Below are 20,740 nucleotides of genomic sequence, written 5' to 3'. Positions count from 1 at the left end.
TAAAATTATTTGATTTTTTTTTTCACATATGTGACCTGGTATCAGATTAATATTTCTCTATATAATATAATTGAAGGCATACATTTTGAATAAATCTCAATATCACCTCCTTGAGAACACATCCAACATGAGCAATGAAGGGGCACTCGTATATTCAGTCCTGCACAGATGTTTTTCAAAATTGGCGAGTGTTAACTCATGGAGATGGCTGAAATGTTCGATCATAACATGGCCGCATTCATAACCAGGAGCAGAACAACAACTTAGAGGTTACTGCCATCCCTCGAATTTTATTTATAGATAAAATCAAAGATTACAAGATCTTTATCATAAAGAAAAATAATCATAATAACTTAATCCTGACAGGGCTATAAATCCCGATCTCAAAAGAATGAGAAGCAACCAAGCTCTTTGCAGAAAACCATTGCTCAACAGTAAAATTAAGAACTCTGGATCAATATTTGATGGCAGCGAATCCGGAAGAGGAAACACGCCTTGTTTTCAATCCTTGTTGAATATGAGGCTTGCCTTCCTTCACCATTTGCCTATAAAAAAGATCACCAAATATTTAAAAGCCATGAAAAGATGAAGAGCCATCCAATTCCACATTAAATAAATAATAAATGAACAGAGGAATCAGTGAGAGAAACAAGTTTTAAGATTAAGAGAGGGAGGGAGGGAGAGAGAGGAATTAAAACACGATGGTTACCTGTAATTCATACAGCTCGAAAACGTACAAAAGGTAGAAGGACGTCCTTAGCGTTAGGATGCTCCCACTCCACTACTGTCTCCCACCATTCTTCTGGATATGCATTGATGTATTGAAGAGAAGGGGGAGGAGATGGCTGGCCATTTTCAAGCAACGGAAGACAAATTGGAATCCTCTTCAGCTTCTCACATGTGTCTACTTCAATATATTCAAGAGAATCGCAAATCACTTTTACACCACAGATGCTTTTCAATTCTGGTAAATATTTCAATATCAGAATTCTTAACTTTGGGAGTATGGATTTTGTGATCGGATTGGAGCTGCTGCTGCTGATTTCTTCATCTGTTGTTCCTATTATCTCCTCCATTTTCTCACATTCTTGAACTACAAGCTTTTCCAGTTTTTCGAGGTTTGGCAGCAAGACAAGAGGCAGCAGCTTCTTCATACTCTTACAATTACGGCAATAAAACTCTTTAAGACCAGAAAATATACTGTTAGAAGATGGCAATGGAGGAGGAGCAGAGCAGAACCAAGAAGATAAAACCAAGCTCTCCATGTTATTGCACTCCCAAATGTTGAGGATCTCTAGTTTAGTTGCATACTTTATCAAGGATGAAATGTCGCATAAAGTTGTTCCATCATTACAATTAAAAATTTCCAGTTTTTGAGTGTCATTTGGGAACATGACCTGAAAATCTCCATCTCCGTTGATACTCAAGTTACACAAAACAATTGTTTTACTTCTGCTGGGAGTTCTCATATACATTCCATAATAATCTTCATCATCCAAAGGCCCTACAAAAATTCTGTATCTGATTAGTGATTTGGTTTGATTTTGTGGAGACATGAGAAACTCCACAAAATCAGAGTGACCTTCAAAATGGCATTTCAAAGATTCCAACTTCCTTAAGCATCCTAGTTCCTTTCCCTTAACATTTAACACACCACTAGATACAAACAATTGCAAGTGAGAGAGTTTAGGTAAAATCCCACTGGGAAACAACTTTTTTCCAATTGAACCGAGCCTAAGATACCAGAGGTTGGATAGACATTCCAGTCCTTGAGGCATCTTTCTAAGTTCAGTCTTAAAGAGATCTAACCTCTTTAGTGCCCTGAGCTTTCTTAATGATGGTACACCCCTTAAGTTCTTACACTCACAGAGCAATAATACAGTGAGACTCACCAAATCAGAGATACCATCAGGCAATTTTTTAATACTTGTGGTAGATAGATTGAGTACCTTGAGCCCATGTAATTGCATGAAAAATGAATCTGAAATAAATCGCAACCTTGTATTCTCACAAAGAAATAGAGTTGACAGATTGGAACACCTTGGTGAATGGCTTGAGGGAATTTTTTCAATTTGATTACACATTAGCGAAACTGTCACAAGATTCTCTGTCCACTCCTCTGCATCCGGCAAATCTTTTAATTGCTCACCTGCTTTAATCATGATTTGAGAGTTCTCTTGCTGTATTTGGATGGCCATGTCCCGAATCAAGTCATGCATCTTGACACAACTGCCGCCATAAACCCTTTCCAATAGGCAGACATTTTCAAGTTTATTAAGCATTGTGTGGCCCTCGTCAAATGCTGCTTGACTGCTCCTCATTCCTTTCATTATTCCCTCATCGATCAAATAATTTATGAAGTCATCCCTTTCAATTATATAATCTTCAGGAAATAATGCACAGTATAAGAGACAATGTTGTAGTGCTAAATCATCTAACTGATCATAACTAAACCTCAGTAACCGGAATACCTCATTTTCCATGTCTTTAAATTGTGATTCTCTCAATTTATTCAATGTATTCCTCCACTCATGTAGGTCATCCACTCCCCTTAAGCTTCTTGCAACTGTAATAATTCCCAATGGCAAACCAGCACATTCCCTTGCAACATCTAGTGCAATTTGCTCCACTTCTAGAGAAAGTGCTTTGTCATCTCCAAGTTTTTCCATGAATAAAGTCCAAGCTTCCCTCTCACAAAGTGGCTTCAATTTGATTTTGTGTTGGCTATCCATCCGTCTACAAACCTCTTCTGATCGAGTTGTCATAATCAGCTTGCATCCTTTCAAATTGGCAGGAATTCCCACTAGGTGTAGCTCAAAAGAGTTCCATAAATCATCTAAGATGAGAATCCATTTTTGTTTCTTCACTAGTTCTTTTGACAATTTGACAGCTCTACACAGATTATCATCTTCTCTAGAAAGATCTAAATCAAGGCATGTAGCAACAAGATTCTGCAATCTATTAATGCTAAAATCTCGAGACACAGTCACCCAGTATACATGATGAGAAATGTCTCTTCTTTCTAGAAGCTCATTATGGATATGTTGTAGCATTGTTGTTTTACCAACTCCCCCCATTCCATAAATGCAAATGGTTGAGAAGTTACCATCCATTAGCAGAGACCATATCACATTCTTATTCTCTTCAACTGCTCGACCCACTAACTTTGTAGAGCTAGGAGGAATTGGATCTCCTCTAGTCTCACTTGTGTTGTATTTAAGGCCTCTAGAAGAGCTAGTTCCTGCGCCAGGCTGCACTAACCTTCCTCTATTGTCCTCCGCATCCTCCTCCATTGAAAAACCAGCTGATTGATTCACTAGATCAATTCTTTGTGTTGCTTCTCCTCTATTCTTGTGTGCATCAACTAGGTGTCTCCCAAGAGAGAAACTTCTGTCAACATGCTGAATAGATCCTTCACCAGTGTTTCCCATGTCATTTCCCGCTTCTAAATGTGAACAATTTCCATCATCCCCCGCTCCTTGTTCCGTGCCCTGAACTCCCACTAGTATCCTTCCAGCATCCCCTGCCAAACAGTGATGTACTGCATTGCTTTGTTCCAACACTTGTAACACTGGTGCTGTCCTCACTGTAACCATGTTCTGCACTTCATTCATCATGACATCATTGCTTACTGTTGAACAGAGTTGATCATAACATCTTCCAAGGCCAAGACACAATACATCTGTTGGTTCGGATGAATCTCCTTGAGACTCATCAGGCTGATTAATTGATGGCACTTCATTCATCCTGGCATCATTGTTTACTGGTGGAGAACAGAGTTGATCATAACATCTTCCAAGGCGAAGACACAATAGATCCGATGGTTCGGATGAATCTCCTCGATGCTCATCAGCTTGATTAATTGATGTCCTCTCATGAGAGCTACCTCTCTCCAGATGCTGCACCATTTCTGTTCTCGGTACAGTCTCCAATGCATCATGCAGAAGCTCTTCAGGAGAACCACGTCCCAACATAGGCTCGTTCTCTAGATCAGTGATGCTATCCATCCAACGTTCGAACTCTCCAGGGGAAAAAGCTTCTTCTTGTTGTGCCATGTCTAAATGTATCACTTCATTGTTCTGTTCTTTTGCAGGAGCTGAAATTGCATTAGTGACCTCATTATTGCTCGATCCTGCTTCATATTTATTTCTTTTTTCTGGAGGGCCATCCATAGCTGCACGGGCTGCATCTTGAACTTCTTCAGGAACTGTCTCACATATTTTAACACCACGCCCTCTCACTCCTGACAAATGCCATTTGATCCTCGAAATGGAAGTATTCTGGGAAAATAAATGCCCACAAAATTTACACTTCATGCCACCATCATTCATATCTTCAACATCATTCCAGAATGGATCGGTTGATCGAACCATTTTTTTCCTATAGAAAAATAAAGTCACAGTATTGAATAAAAATTTTATAGCCCATCATTCAGAATTTTCTCAATCAACTAAATACATAAATAACATTTAATTGATGCAATAGATAAGTTGAATGAAAACCGTCAGTGAGGTATTTGCCCAATAAATTTAAATCTACATATTTGTTTTACTCTAGTTAGTATGGTATTTGGCTTAGCAATAAATTTAAAATTTCAAGATATAACTTCTCATAAAAAATATAAATAATTTTAACTAATTTTAAACGCTAGATAAATATTTATGAAAACCTTTTTTTAACTTCATGATACATTTTTTTCTTAACTCTAGTCAAGGTACTTGCCTTGGCAAATGAATTCAAAACCTTAGAGTTTTGAATTTATTACCGAAGTTGTCATCAGCCTTTAACTTGATTAAAACTATGGTGCAATTAATTATTTTCATCTTCCTTCCAATTTCTAGCTTTAGTTCCCCCACACCTTGTCTTGTACACTATTTTTGGCAATTGGCAGCTTTTGCAAATTCAATCTGACCTCCGTCAATATTAGAAAGAACAATCCTATAAAAAACTTGTAAAACTATCATTAAGTCAATTTCTATACATTAATTAGAAAGGTTGAAATTAACAGAAAATAATTACATATATATTTATATATATAAAAAGTTCAAGGTTAAGGGTCGATTTAGTGTGAACTCCGTAAGACATGGACTGTAAAAAACGAGAAAGATCAGTTGATTTATTTTTGGAAACTATTGATGATACTTGTCCTTTACTTAAAAAGACTCAAACAGTAGTTGCATGTGAAAAACAAAAACACCGACATGTGAAGTATAAATACTTTACCTGGATTCAAGATGTTCTGCAAGAGCTGCTTTGCCTGAGCAGTATTCAGACAAAAAAGAGCAGAAAGCACAGGCAAGAGAAGAGGATATGGTTTTATGAAATGATTTACAGCTGGGAGCAGAGAATGGTATAAAGAGATTGTCACAGTAACAGCGTAGAGAGAAGAGTATAAGGATCATGCAACTCCAAATAAATTTGACAGACCTCCAATAATGTTAAAGCTAGCTAGCATTCATGAGTCTGGTTTGGTATTAAGGTCTAATTGCATTTTAAAAAAAAAAATTGAAAATTTTTTAGTTTTAAATTAATTTTTTAATATTTTTAAATTGTTTTGATATATTAATATTAAAAATTATTTTAATAAATATATATATTAATTTAATAAATTTTAAATAAAATATACTTTAAAAGATAACATCTACTTTATTTGAAAAACACTACGGTAGTATTAGTAATGGCCAGGTCAATCATACATATGAACTCACCCCAGTTTTGGAACTTCCACAAAAGCTCATCTGAAATATTAACTTATAAAATTCTACAAATTATTTTACAAATAATAATTTATTTATAATATCATTCAATTTTCTCAATCATTATTTCTATCTCATCATCATCGCTATTATCTCCTCCATCATTATCATTTTATTATTTTTATTACCATCACAATCGCTACTATTACTACTATTATTAAAAAAAACATATTTTCCAATAATATACTGAAAAAAAATATAAAATATTTTTATATTTTATATTCATGGCTAGAATGACTCTTTATTGACCTGCTTATACTCATGGCTAGCATGACTCTTCAGTGTTTGACATTGTATTTTAAAAGCACTTTTGAAAAAAATTAAAATTTTTTATTTTATTTTTTTCTTCAAATTAATATGTTTTTGATGTTTTTATATCATTTTGATGTGCTGATGTCAAAATTTATTTTTAAAAATAAAAAAAATTATTTTAATGTGTTTTTGAAATGAAAAACACTTTAAAAAAACAATTGTTACCACACTCTCAAACACACTTCATCTCAATGGATAGCTGTTGTGAGGTGTCTATACATAGAAGAAAGAAAATTTTCTTTTTTCATGAATACAATTAAAATTAAAAAGAAGAAGTGCATCTTGTATATCTGTCTTGCTATACTTCTTAAAAATAATTTTTAATTAGAAATATATAAAAAAACAATGTTTTTTAATATTTTTTTATTTTTAATATCAACAAATCAATCATAGTTTCATTACCTATTTATGGGGCTTAATTATGATTTATCCCACTTAACTTGTTTCAGAAATTAAAATAGGAAATTTGTTCTGAAAAATATATATAATCATTTTAGAGCAAAAAAAAAAAAAAAAAAAAAAAGGAAACTTCAAAGGCAATGTCGAAAAGTCGTAAACTTTCCTTTCAGAGCCCAAAAAAATTAAAAGAAACTGCTTCGTTATTGACTTCGGAAAAAGGAGAAGGAGCAATGTCGTAAAGTCGTAAACTTTCCTTGGCCGCGTGTTGATCAATATTGAGTGGTAACTTATGATGATGACTCAGCAAAGCAGTGAAAACTTTAAAAGCATTTTAATACTAAACACGTAATTGATATGGTAAACAATTGCCTGAATTGGTGCATAGGTGAAGTCAACAGTATGCTTTCTAGGCATGCTTTGTCGATCAGATTAAAATTAGTTTTTTTTATTTAGTTTAAATGTTTAATTGTCTAGGATTTTATATTAATAAATAAGCTTGTAATCCAAAGAACAATATGTAGAGAGGAATATAAACAAGAGAAAAACTTGCTTTCCTCTCAAATCTTCTTCTTAACATTGTTTCGCAATTGATACAAGAACTGGACTGAAAGGGTACAGCTGAAGCAAACCTAACAACAAAATGTATACTGAGTAAGAGTGTTGCAGCAGGAGAAAAACTCTATGAACTAGAGATTTTCACTTGACAGTGGGGCACCTGAACTTGGGAAACTTGCTGATGAGCTTTGAGTCTTGAGATGAACCTGTTTGCTTTAATCTCCAGATGAAGTTACCTAGGCAATAATTTTTTTTCTTTCCTTTTTTAAGAAAAAACCAACATGCACGGATTAAAATCAGGCTTGCACGCACGTGTTAACTCTTTTCCAGCAAAACACAAATTGTCTAACGAAAACAAAAAAAAAAGAAAAAAAAACAAATAAAATATAAATTATTTAATCATCTGTCCTGATTATTTTATAGAAGAGCACAATGAAATTAACATCATACAATCTCAAGCTAAAACAATTTTACTTGATGACAACAATTTGAATGTTTGATTGTTTATCTCGGTTTAGTTTTATATCATAACCAATTCAATTAGAAATGATATAACCTTCAATTAATTCAAAACAATTAAATCAATGCTTATTGTTCAAAATCTTGTAGTCTAATCCATTATCATTTATCTTTGATTGATTCAAAATATTATATATATCAAAACCTCTAAATTATTATAAACCCTAATATTTTCAATAATTTTAAAAAATAAAACTAAAATTAAATAATAAAACAAATAAAAAAAATGAAAAAAATTACTTAAAGTTGCTTAACTGAATTTGAAAAAAAAAATTGTATAAGAAAGAGAGCAGCTAAAAAAAATAGAAAAGCTCTAGAATAATTAACGGAAAAAAAAGAAAAGAAAAGGGGAAAGTTTGGAGAAATAAGAAATGAGCTAGGATGCTGCATATATATTTATATATATTAAAACACAAATCAATGTATCAACCCTCACCATATTATTATATTAATATTTTAATATAAAAAATATTTAAAAAACAATTAAGGGGCAATTGCCCCTTTTGCTTTTGCTTTTACATGGCTCCGCCACTTACTAGTAGTGATACTTGTCCTTTACTTGAAAAGATTCAAACAATAGTTGGAAGTGAAAAACAAAAACACCAACAAGATGAAGTATAGATACTTTACCTGGATTCAAGATGTTCTGCAAGAGCTGCTTTGCTGCCTGAGCAGTATTCAGACAAAAAGAGCAGAAAGCACAGGGAAGAGAAGAGTGTATGGTTTTAAGAAATGATTTACAGCTGGGAGCAGAGAATGGTATAATGAGATGAGATGTGGAAGAGATTGTTACAGTAATACCGCGGAGAGAAGAGTATAAGGATCCATTAATGGAGAAACCCGTTGGATCAAAATTCCAAAGGCAATGTCGAAAAGTCGTAAAGGAGAAGGAGTGGTAACTGATAATGACTCGAGGACTCAGAAACTAGAAACTATGTGGCTGTGATGTTTTTTAAAATATATTTTATTTAAAAATATATTAAAATAATATTTTTTTATTTTTTAAAAATTGTTTTTTTATGTTAGTATATTAAAATAATTTAAAAATATGAAAAAAAAATATTAGTTTTTTAAAAAATAGTGTTGATGATTTATACCAGTTAACTTGTTTCAGAAATTAAAATAAGAAATTTGTTCTGAAAAAATATATAATCATTTTAGAGCCTAAAAAAAAAAAAAGAACCTGCTTCGTTATTCACTTCGGAAAATTCCAGAGGCAATTTCGAAAAGTCGTCAAGGAGAAGGAGCTAGGAACTTTCCTTGGCCGCGTGTTGATTAATCATTCAAAGCAGTGCAAAACGTTAAAAGCGTTTGCCGTGGAGATATGAATAATTTTGACTTAAAAATAAAATAAAAAATAAAAAATATTATTTTAATTTATTTTTAAATAAGAAGTACATTATAATACTAAACACTGGTAATTAAAATAAATAGGAAATTGCTGTTCTTGATATGGTAAAGAATTGTCGGAATTGGTGCATAGGTGAAGTCAACAGTATGCTTTCTAGGCATGCTTTCTCGATCAGATTAGAATTAGTTTTTTTATTTAGTTTAAATGTTTAATTATCTAGGATTTTATGTTTATAAATAAGCCTGTAATCAAAAGAACAATATGTAGAGAGGAATATAAACAAGAGAAAAACTTGCTTTCCTCTCAAATCTTCTTCTTAACATTGTTTCGCAATTGCTACATGAACTGGACTGAAAGGGTACAGCTGAAGCAAACCTAACAACAAAATGTATACTGAGTAAGAGTGTTTGCTTTAATCTCCTGATGAAGTTCAACAATTGCAGGGTGCTTTCCATTGCAATCTTTCATCTCGTGATTTTGCTTTCCTGGATCACTCTCAAGAACGGTTCCACCATCCTCCTTGCCAGAAGTCTCTCCACTGTCTGATCCCAAATCATCACTCCAAGATGAATGCCTTGTTGCCTTTGCATTACCCTCGATGTTTTAATCAAGTTCAGTAATTCCACTTAACTTGTTTCAGAAATCAAAATAGGAAGTTTGTTCTGAAAAATATATAATCATTTTAGAGCCCCCCAAAAAAAGAAACTGCTTCGTTATTGACTTCGGAAAATTCCAAAGGCAATGTCGAAAAGTCGTAAAGGAGAAGGAGCAATGTCGAAAAGTCGTAAACTTTCCTTTTAGAGCCCAAACAAGAAAAAGAAACTGCTTCGTTATTGACTTCGGAAAAAGGAGAAGGAGCAAGGCCGCGTGTTTATCAATATTGACCTGGAATCTTGAGTGGTAACTGATGATGACTCGAGGACTCAGCAAAGCAAAGCAGTAACGTTAAAAGCATGCTTTCTCGATACTTGATAATTAAAATAAATAGGAAATTGTTGTTCTTGATATGGTAAAGAATTGTCTGAATTGGTGCATAGGTGAAGTCAACAGTATGCTTTCTAGGCATGCTTTCTCGATCAGATAAATTAGAATTAGTTTTTTTATTTAGTTTAAATGTTTAATTGTCTAGGATTTTATATTTATAAATAAACTTGTAATTAAAAAATATAAAAAGGAATATAAACAAGAGAAAAACTTGCTTTCCTCTCAAATCTTCTTCTAACATATCAGAATATAAATCTCGTAAGGATTGAATGGATACACTGTGGCTGAGCAAAAAAAAACCGAAAAACCAATTAAACTGAGAAAACTGAAAAAAAAATAATTGAAAAAACCGAACCGTGAAAAAAACCCGATTAAATCGATTAAAATTTTGAAAAAATAGACCGGTTCGGTTTGGTTTTATAAGCCTGAAACCGAAAAAACCAAACCGAACCAAACCCAAACCGAAAAAAAACCAAGCCAAAACTGAGCCAAACAAAAAAAAATCGATTTAAAAAGAAAACCAAAACCGGTCGTTTTGAACCGGTTTCGGTTTTTTCAAAAAAAAATTGTTTTTAGTTATTTTTTTTTTTTGATAAAAACCGAACCAAACCGAAAATAATCACCTCGATACACAATAAACAAAAATGTGATTTGAAGTAATAGAATAATAAAGACAGTAAAATATTCATCTTGTCAAAGAAGAACTAATTCTTTTTCATTTTGATTAATATCGATCCATTAACTTTAATTTTTCTTAGTTTAGAATTGCCATTAAGAAGACATACCCTAACTTTGAAAATCATACTATATATATATATATATATATATATATATATATATATATATATATATATATATATATATATATATATATGTTCTTTAAAATCAAATACATCAAGTTAAATTTTTTTAATTTTATGAATTTTTCAAATAAAATTTAAATTCTTATGAGTTAATTCTAAATGTACAAGCCTCTGCATATCTCCCAGGTTGAATCTATGCTTAGCCTCTGTCAACCTCTTCTAAATATTTATGTTAGTATTCCTACCTCTATGTGTATAGTTATCCTGAAGGAAATACATAGAATTTCTGGTACAGGAAGGACTAATCTCGATATGAGTTTCAGATCTTAACATTGTTTCTCAATTGCTACATGAACTGGACTGAAAGGGTACAGCTGAAGCAAACCTAACAACAAAATGTATATTGAATAAGAGTGTTGCAGCAGCAAAAAAATCTCTATTAACTAGAGATTTTCACTTGACAGTGGGGTGCCTGAAAAACTTTCTGATGAGCTTTGAGTCTGGAGATGAACCTGTTTGCTTTAATCTCCTGATGAAGTTACCTTGGCTCTTCATCCAGTTCAACAATTGCAGAGTGCTTTCCATTGCAATCACTCTCAAGAACGGTTCCACAATTCTCCTTGCCAGAAGTCTCTCCAATGTCTGATCCCAAATCATCACTCCACGATGAATGCCTTGCTGCCTTTGCATTACCCTCGATGTTTTAATCAAGTTCAGTAATTCCAGGGCCTTCCGTATTATGCTCTCCCATTGCATAGCTCTCTAGATCAGAATGACTGGAAAGGGAGGTCCCATCATCCTCCTTGCTAGAGGTCTCCTCATAGTCTGATCCCAAATCTTTATTCCACCATTCCAGTATTTCTAATAAGGTACTAAAGATATAGGCTTGCAGATGATTTGTTATGGAAGTTTTTTAACGAATAATCAAAGCAATTTACATGTTTCACCTCTTTAATCACGCATCCAATATGAGCAATGAACCAGTTATCCTTACACATCTTGCAGCAATAAACAGGATGATTTGGGTTCCTTTTATCCTCGCAAATCTCACAGTAATATTGTTAAGAATTGTGTTGTTGTGTTTTGTGCAGGTGAAGGGATGCACAATCAAGAACAACAATGCTGGTATTGAAGAACACGAATTACACACAAGGTGTTTGATAAAATGTCTCAGTGAGTATTTCATTAACTGCATGTCTTTAAATACAACAAACCTCCCTAGTTATCAGCCACTAACTGTAGTGGACAATTTGCTGTCACTAGCCACTAACTGTAGTGGAGAATATGCTGCCACTAATCTCAGCAACAACATCAGAAAAACAAGGGATTTACTTTAACAAAATCAAAACAGAAATGAAAGAAAAGAAAAACAAACAATACTTGATTAAACAACATGAAACACTAGAGTTAAAAATGTCAATTGTCTAACACTCCTCCTTGACATTTTGACGACAAATTCCAATCATTTGTCTTAATGTCTCAAATCTCTCTTTAGGTAGTGGTTTGGTAAATATATCTGCAAGTTGTTCTTCGGAAGAACAATGAATCAGCATCACTTCATTAGATTGTTGAACTTCTCTAATAAAATGAAACTTGATTTTGATATGCTTTGTACGTCCATGAAAGACTGGATTCTTTGAAATTGATACTGCAGAACTGTTATCACACATGATTTTAGTAGCTTCAACCTGTTCATGTCCCAAATCCTTTAACATTTTCCTCAACCAAATTGCTTGGTTGACAGCAGCGGCAGCAGCAATGTACTCTGCTTCTGCAGTGGATTGAGCTGTTGTCTCTTGCTTCTTTGAACTCCAGGTGAAGACACCTGAATTGAGTGAGAATAAATACCCTGAAGTGCTTCTTGAATCATCAACACAGCCTCCCCAGTCACTGTCAGTATAACCTTTTAGTTCCACAGCCCCTTCTGATGATCTTGGACAGAAAATACCAAGATCAATGGTACCTTTGATGTATCTAAGTATCCTTTTTGCTGCAATGAAATGAGTCTCCCTTGGAGAATGCATGAACCTTGAAAGAATACTCACAGCAAATAATATGTCAGGTCTACTTGCTGTAAGATATTGAAGGCTGCCAATTAAGCCTCTATACAAACTTTCATCCACTTTTTCAGATTCATCATCCTTGCTAAGCTTGATACTTGTTGTCATAGGAGTCCCCACTGGTTTACAATCCTCCATTTTGAATCTTTTTAGGATGTCTGAAGCATACTTCTTTTGGCATGTAAAAATGCCATTGCTGGATTGCATCACTTCCATTCCAAGGAAGTAATTCATCATTCCAAGGTCAGACATCTCAAACATCTTCTTCATTTCATCTTTGAACTCTTGGATCATTCCAAGTTCACTTCCTGTTATAAGCATATCATCTACGTAAATAGATACAATTAGAAAATGGTTACCACATGATTTCACATACAAAGTTGCTTCATTTTGGCTTCTGCTGAACCCAAGTTGAAGCAGATGTGTGTCCATTCTGTCATACCAAGCTCGGGGAGCTTGTTTCAACCCATACAAGGCCTTCTTAAGTAGATACACATGATCTTCTTTATCTTTAACAGCATACCCATCGGGTTGCTCTACAAAGATTTCTTCAGCAAGAAATCCATTCAAGAAGGCAGACTTGACATCAAGTTGGTGAATCTGCCAAGAGTTATGTGCTGCAAGTGTAATGAGAAGTCTAATAGTATCATACCTTGCTACTGGAGCAAAGGTCTCTAGGTAGTCCACACCATATTGCTGAGCATAGCCCTTTACCACCAATCTAGCCTTGTGTTTGCATACTGACCCATCTGAATTGAGTTTTGTTTTGAAAACCCATCTTACACCTATCACCTTGCGATGCTTAGGCCTTTCAATCAGCTGCCATGTTGCATTTTTGTTGATCATTTCCATTTCTGCCTCCATTGCTCTCCTCCATGCTGGAAATTCTTGAGCTTCAGTATAGCTGGTTGGTTCTAGGATTGCCATGTTGCATCTTAGGTGAATATCTTCCAATGATCTTGTGCCTCTAACTGGAAAATCATCCACTGATTCATCAGCTACTGGTTGGGGCTGAATGGTGAATGGTTGATCAGAAATCATATTTTTCTGATGTTCCCAATCCCATGTGATTGCTTCATCAACCTTCACATCTCTGCTGAGAATTACCTTCTCTGTTTGTAAGCAAAGAATTCTGTATCCTTTGGTCGTTATTCCATAACCCACAAGAACTCCCTTTTGAGCTTTGTTGTCAAGTTTGCTCCTCTTTGGCTCAGCTATATGATAATAGCATATGCTGCCAAAGATTCGAAGATGATCTACAGCAGGTTTAACACCATTCCAGCCTTCGTATGGTGTCTTGCCCTCCAGTGCTTTGGTTGGAAGTCGGTTCAACAAGTAAACAGAGGTATTGACTGCCTCTGCCCATAATTTGTTTGGCATTTTCTTTTCAAGTAAGAGACATCTAGCCATCTCCATTACTGTCCTGTTCTTCCTCTCACATACACCATTTTGTTGTGGTGTGTATGGTGTAGTGTACTGGTGCACAATGCCTCTGCTGTTGCAAAACTCAAGAAACTGATTTGAAGTATATTCAGTACCATTGTCAGATCTTAAGCATTTAATTAGCATGTCACTTTGATTCTCAACTAAAGCTTTGAATGTTTGAAAGATTGTAAATACTTCACTCTTAAATTTGATGAAATACACCCAACACATCCTAGTATAATCATCAATAAAGAGAATGAAATACTTGTTACCACATAATGAGGCTGTCTTCATAGGTCCACACACGTCAGTGTGGATGAGCTGAAGTTTTTGGCTGGCTCTCCATGCTTGCCTTTTAGGAAATGGTGGCCTTGATTGCTTGCCAAGTTGACATGTTTCACACAATTGAATCTCACCATTCAATGTGGGCAATGCTGCAACCATTTCCTTTTGTTTCAAAATTGACAAGCCCTTTTGATTGAAATGTCCAAATCTTTTATGCCAAAGATTTGAAACATCCTGAGTAGCACTCACATATGCATGATTGGATACTTTATCCCAGTCAACAACAAAGCTTCTGTTTTTCATCTTTACACAGAACATTTGTTCTCCAGAAGGATCAAAGATAATGCATTTATGATCCTTAAACTGAAGAGAATAGTTTTTCTCCATCATTTGTCCAACACTTAACAAATTTTGACTGATTTCAGGTATAAATAACACATCAGGAATGATTTTGATACCTGAACTTGTTTGAACATTTACTGACCCTCTGCCTTTGACCTCCAGAAATTCTCCATTGCCAACCTTTACTCTGGATTTGTAAGATTCATCAAGGGTTTTGAACATTCCAGCATCATTGCACAAATGATGTGTGCATCCACTGTCAATAAGCCAAGTATCAGCTGGATCATTTGTTTGAGAAACAAGTGACAGCAAAGAATTGCTCCTCCTGTGTATCAACTTCATCTGCTAGGTGAGCTTGTTGAGGTTTTGGATCTGATTTTTTGAACTTGCAGACCTTTGTGATGTGCCCTGATTGCTTGCAATTTCCACAAATTGCATCTGGCCTCCACCAACAATATTTTTCTGAATGTGTGTTTCTTTTGCAGTGAGTGCAAGGAGGAAACTTCTTTTGTTTTGAAGCTTCACTAGTGCTGCCCCCTTCATTTCTGCCTTTGAATCTCAGATTAGGCAACTTCTTTCCTTTTCCAGCTTGTTGTTTTTGCACATAAAAGGCTCCTTCAGTCAATCTGTCTTGCCTGATTGTTCTTCGTTGCTCCTGTGCTTGAAGAGCACTCATTAGTTCACCTAATGAGATTTTACTGAGGTCCTTTGATTCTTCTAGAGAGGAGATTTTGGATTCAAACCTCTCAGGAAGAGTCACAAGGACCTTCTCCACAATCCTACTGTCAGGAAAGTCTTCTCCAAGTAATCTGATGTTGTTGATAATTAGTGAAATTCGATCAGAATACTTAGAGATTGTTTCATCTTCTTGCATGTTAAGTGCCTCAAAATCTCTCTTCAAAATTCAGCACTTGCATTTGCCTTGTTCTGTCACTGCCTTGGTATTCTTCTTTTAGTTTGTTCCAAGCCTCTTTGGCTGAATTGCATGCCATAATTCTGTAGAAAATGCTTTCTGCCACAGCATTTTGGATGATTGATTTCGCCTTGGATTTCTTTGCCTTTTCCTCACTGCTGAACTTGATTTGAGCCATAGTGGGATTTGTTGGTAAGGGAGCTACTGGTTTGTCTTCGGAAACAATTTCCCAAAGATCATAAGCTTCAAGAAAAGCTTGCATCTTCACTGACCAAATATGGTAGTTTTCACCAGTAAATATAATGGGGGAGTTTAAAAGTAAGTTGTTGGATGTCATTTTTGAGATTTTGAAAAAAAAAAAAGTGTTTTGGTCTTGTAAGATCTGAGATGCTCTGATACCACTGTTAAGAATTGTGTTGCTGTGTTTTGTGCAGGTGAAGGGATGCACAATCAAGAACAACAATGCTGGTATTGAAGAACACGAATTACACACAAGGTGTTTGATAAAATGTCTCAGTGAGTATTTCATTAACTGCATGTCTTTAAATACAACAAACCTCCCTAGTTATCAGCCACTAACTGTAGTGGACAATTTGCTGTCACTAGCCACTAACTGTAGTGGAGAATATGCTGCCACTAATCTCAGCAACAACATCAGAAAAACAAGGGATTTACTTTAACAAAATCAAAACAGAAATGAAAGAAAAGAAAAACAAACAATACTTGATTAAACAACATGAAACACTAGAGTTAAAAATGTCAATTGTCTAACAAATATTCTCCAGAATCATCTTCGACTACATTTTCCATGAGTAATAGGATCCAAATGATGGTCTTCTTGCTGAACTTTAAATGGCAATGGAATGCACTCAAGATGTCGGTTAATGTTGCATTCAACACAACGATAGAAGGAGCCACTGCAATCATTTCCACAGGTCTCGCAACAAAAATTGCCTTTTGAAGGTTGTGGTTCTAGCGACTGGATAAAGCCCTGATCCCCTAGATCCGATGCTACGAAGGAAAAGAGTGTGTGCTCACGGTGGAACTCATGTTTGAGAGTGGAAGTTAAGTAAGTAGCGCATGTAAAATGGAGAGCAAAATCGCAGATATCACAGTAATAGGCAATATCCCAAATTTGCAGATTGCAGGCTCTGCAGTTTTTTGGATTTCCATCAAAGTCCCGACCAAGAAGGGGGTGCTGCAGGTGATACTGGTGTTGTATTTCTTGTGGTGTTTCGAGGCAGGATTCATGGAGGAAGAAGTTGCAGTTAATGCAGCAATATGTTGCACTGGAGATACGGAGCTGACAGACCTTGCATTTCTCTTTAATTCCTCTTGCACAGTTGGCTCTTGTTAATTTATGCTTGTGGCAAAAATATATAGTTTTGCTTTCTGTCTTCTTCAATTGCTCGCACTGATCATCAGGTAGAGAAGCACATTTCATATCAAGGAAGAAGTGGCACTCACGGCAATGATAAGTGGCAACATCATGGCAAAGATCTCTACAGCCATCGCATATAAAGTACTCAAAATAATGAGGATAAAACATAGTTAGGGTGTGCTGTGAGTGAAGAAAGTGTGTCTTTTGAGGGGGCGATTTAGCGCATGATATATGCCAGTTTCCCGAACATTGTTGACAGATATAGCCTGGACCAAAAATCTTGCCATCGCACCAAGAACAGTAAGCTCTCCTTGCTTCTGATTCCTCATCGTCAGGGACCAGGATATGTTCATGCCTGAAACCTTTAAGCTGCATCTTAGAGAAAGAAGAGAATTAACAAACCAAACTTACACGTCTATTCAATATAATTGGAGGGTAAAACATTGTGAGCAGCTTTGAATGCATCAGTGCCTTCTTTTTCTATGTTGATTCAAGTAAATTGCTGTAGTATTCAAGTAATTAAACGCTACAAAAATAGACCTCATAAATTTAGAGTAAGCATGACATTCAGCCTGATAGCTATTAAAATAATATTTAGAAAATAATATAAATCATATTTTGATATTTTATCTAATATCTTAAGTTTTTGGGTTGAATTAGTTCTTTGATATAGTATGAGAGCTTTTATGACCAAACGATCACAAGTTCGAATATTATCATCCTTATTTATTTGATAAAAATTAAACACAAGATAGTATTAACCTATGCTTCAAATGGCCTAACCTTAATTTGATTCTCAGGTGGGATAGCTGTGTACTTGACGAGAGCAAGGCACTTCGTATCACCCTTTACATCTCCATCATCAACCATCTTGGCAGAGGTACTCGCAGAGTTGAGCTCTGCTTTCATTAACTGTAAAACAACCCATGTTATCGCCTCCAGTGAAGTTTCTTCCACACGAAGAAAGTTCACCATGTCCACCAAATAAAACATGAGAATCATTACACCACAAACAAATGCAACTCAAAGCATGAAAGGACGAGTCCCGCATGAAGTTCAGAGCATTATGTCTGATTAAGAGATTTTGAATATGTATATATAGCAAAGCAAATTGAAGTTGCATGGTACTAGTTGAAAATTAGACAATAATGCAAGCATGTTTTCACATTTTTCCTCCATAAGGGCTTAAATTTGGCCTTACCTCCAACATCAGGCATTCAATATGAGCGAGATATGGATTGCGATCAGGGCATTGATCACAGTAGTAAACATGATACGTTGGATCCCTTTCTTTCTCACAAAGTTCACAGTAATACTGACCCGAGTCGTCTTCAACAAAGCAATCCTTGAGGGTGAGGTAATGGGAATAGTCACGGGAGTGGCCATCATTCTCAACAACTCGCGGTAAAGGAATGCAGTCCAGATGAACATAGTATTTGCACTCTAAACAGATATAGTAAGAGCCCTTGCAAACCTTGCGGCAAGTGTTGCATAGAGAATACTCGTTGAAATAGCTCGCCGCAAAATAATAGAGATCGTGCTCATGGCCCTTGTATTTTAAGGAAGATGATACCTTTAGAGACCTGTTAGCACATAGAATATGCAGATTGAAGTCGCACTCAGAACATCGATAAAAAACCTTCCTAATTGGCATGTGACAGGCATCACATTCTGAACCATATTCAGCAACTTGAGCACGGAGAGGGTGCGGAGGGTGGTATGGATGTTGTATTTCCGATGGCATGTCTTTACATGATTCATGGAGGTAGAATTCACAGTCCAAGCAACCGTAGGCAGGGCCTGAAAGGATCAGTTGGCATCCAGTACAAGTTTTTTCAACTTCCTGCTTGGCATTGAAGGAAACTAGCAGGTGCTCATCACCGAAGTAGGGAATCTCGGTATCTTTCACACCTTTTCTTGATCTCAGATCCTCGCCCTCACCTACTCCATCGGTGTAATTGCTTGCCCATACTTATACATACCTGCATGTCCACATTCCTCGTTTTGCATATAATTGTTTGCCCACCCACTTAATTTTTCAAGTTTTTAAGTGATGGGAGCTGATATTTTTGTGACCCACTTGAGATTTTCATCTCGGTTTCTCTTAATTCTCTCATTTTTGTTTGAGTTTGTCAATTTCATTTGTTAATCAAGTCTCTTTTTTTAAATGTTTTTTTATATGTTCTTGGTAAGATGCAATTACTTGACTTACTTTTATTCAAAAGGTTGGCTTGTGCTTATGTTTCTTTGAATATTTGCATTATTGAATATTGTGGATTTTTCGTCTTGAAGGTATTGGCATTAAGAAGACCTATTATAAAATGTAATTATATAGGAAATATTGTAGTCATATTCTTATGTGGTAATCTCCACCTTTACTATTGTATATTGCTCTACTCATATATATAGAAAGGGTTGGCTAACCTATTAGGTTAAGCCTCTTAATTATTCTCAACTTGGTATCAGAGCCTCCTAATATTTTCTCTCTTTGCAGCCGGCCCTAATTTTCTCCCCCATGGACTCTCCTCCTGCTGCCGTTGCTCCAATCTCTCCCTCCACCGGTGATGCATCATCACCGGCTAGCCCTCTTCCTGCTGCTGGCTCTGCCGTTTCTCTGCCTCTTATGGGAACACAATCTTCAATGGTTCCTCTATCAAACACCCACCATGTTGTGTCATTGAAACTTACGAACACAAACTATCTTTATTGGAGAATGCAGATGAAGCCATATCTCCTTGGTCAAGGTGTTTTTCAGTTTGTTGACGGCTCCTTGCCGTGTCCTCCATCTCATATGATTGATGCTTCGGCTGATTCTTCTTCTGCCATCAGCCCCTCTTTTCTTCGTTGGAAGCAACAAGATCAACTTATTTTGAGTGCTCTACTCTCCTCTCTTTCCGTGGATGTGCTGCATCTTGTAGTCGATTGTTCTACTTCACATTGTGTTTGGCGCACGCTTGAGAAGGCACTTGCCTCTCCATCTAATTCTCGGATCATGCAACTACATGGCTCCTTTCAAGACCTTCGGCAAGGTGATGCATCGGTTAGTATGTATATGCAGCAAGCCAAATCGTTATTTGACGAATTGGCTGCTGCTGGTCGCCCAATGTCCCTTGAAGATTTCAATCTCTATGTGTTTCATGGACTTCGCGGTGAGTTCAAAGACTTGGTAACTAGTCTCATAACCAAGGCTGAACCGCTATCGTATGCTGATCTTCATAGCCATCTCCTTACCCATGAGTTTCTGCACAAGAACTCTTTTCACTCCATGGCTGTCGGTTCATCCTCTTCATCACTGCTGTCTTCTTCTTCTCTGCCGCAGCAGCCACCATTACTGCCAACACCTCCGAATTCTGCTTATTATGCCATGACTAATCACAGCCGAAACAGGGGACGTTCTAGAGGTAATTGGCGCTCAAACACCAACCGATTTCAGGCCCCAAACAGAGATCACTCCGCTGCAGATTGGAGGCAAAATCAGTGGCAGAACAGGCGCACCTCTGCTGCAGATTTTCGGCCAAATCAGGGGCAGTGGTCTGGACATGTCCGCTGCCAATTATGTTCCACTCCTGGCCATTCAGCTCTTCAATGCTATCAGTTTCGCAGCAGCATACAGCAGCCCTCTGCTCACCTTGCTGTTGCGAATGATTCTGCTGCA

The 20,740-nt window shown here is 36.0% G+C and overlaps 2 protein-coding genes and 1 long non-coding RNA gene across 3 annotated transcripts; all 3 read right to left on the bottom strand.

The window, feature by feature from the left end:
* Positions 1 to 716: 716 nt before the first annotated feature.
* Positions 717 to 4,373, bottom strand: LOC118056979 (probable disease resistance protein At1g61300). The gene is made up of 2 exons (XM_035069434.1): positions 1,085 to 4,373; positions 717 to 904 (listed from the first exon to the last, which is right to left on the bottom strand). The coding sequence occupies exons 1-2, from the start codon at positions 4,371 to 4,373 to the stop codon at positions 717 to 719; spliced, it is 3,477 nt and encodes a 1,158-aa protein (XP_034925325.1).
* Positions 4,374 to 6,985: 2,612 nt separating this feature from the next.
* LOC140955086 (uncharacterized) lies at positions 6,986 to 8,448 on the bottom strand. Its single transcript, XR_012168761.1, has 2 exons — positions 8,172 to 8,448; positions 6,986 to 7,282 (listed from the first exon to the last, which is right to left on the bottom strand). It is a non-coding gene; the product is annotated as an uncharacterized lncRNA (long non-coding RNA).
* Positions 8,449 to 16,491: 8,043 nt separating this feature from the next.
* LOC118056978 (uncharacterized) lies at positions 16,492 to 19,057 on the bottom strand (the record flags this gene model as incomplete). The annotated part of the gene is made up of 3 exons (XM_035069433.2): positions 16,492 to 17,454; positions 17,869 to 17,997; positions 18,287 to 19,057. Coding segments are annotated over 3 exons (1,863 nt in total), but the record flags the coding sequence as incomplete, so codon positions are not given.
* Between the last annotated feature and the right edge of the window lie 1,683 nt (positions 19,058 to 20,740).

The sequence above is a fragment of the Populus alba genome, chromosome 19 (assembly GCF_005239225.2).
Source record: "Populus alba chromosome 19, ASM523922v2, whole genome shotgun sequence".
Classification (NCBI taxonomy): Eukaryota; Viridiplantae; Streptophyta; class Magnoliopsida; order Malpighiales; family Salicaceae; genus Populus; species Populus alba.
The sequence above is the reverse complement of the archived record's forward strand: the minus strand, read 5'-3'. Positions and strand labels throughout refer to the sequence as shown.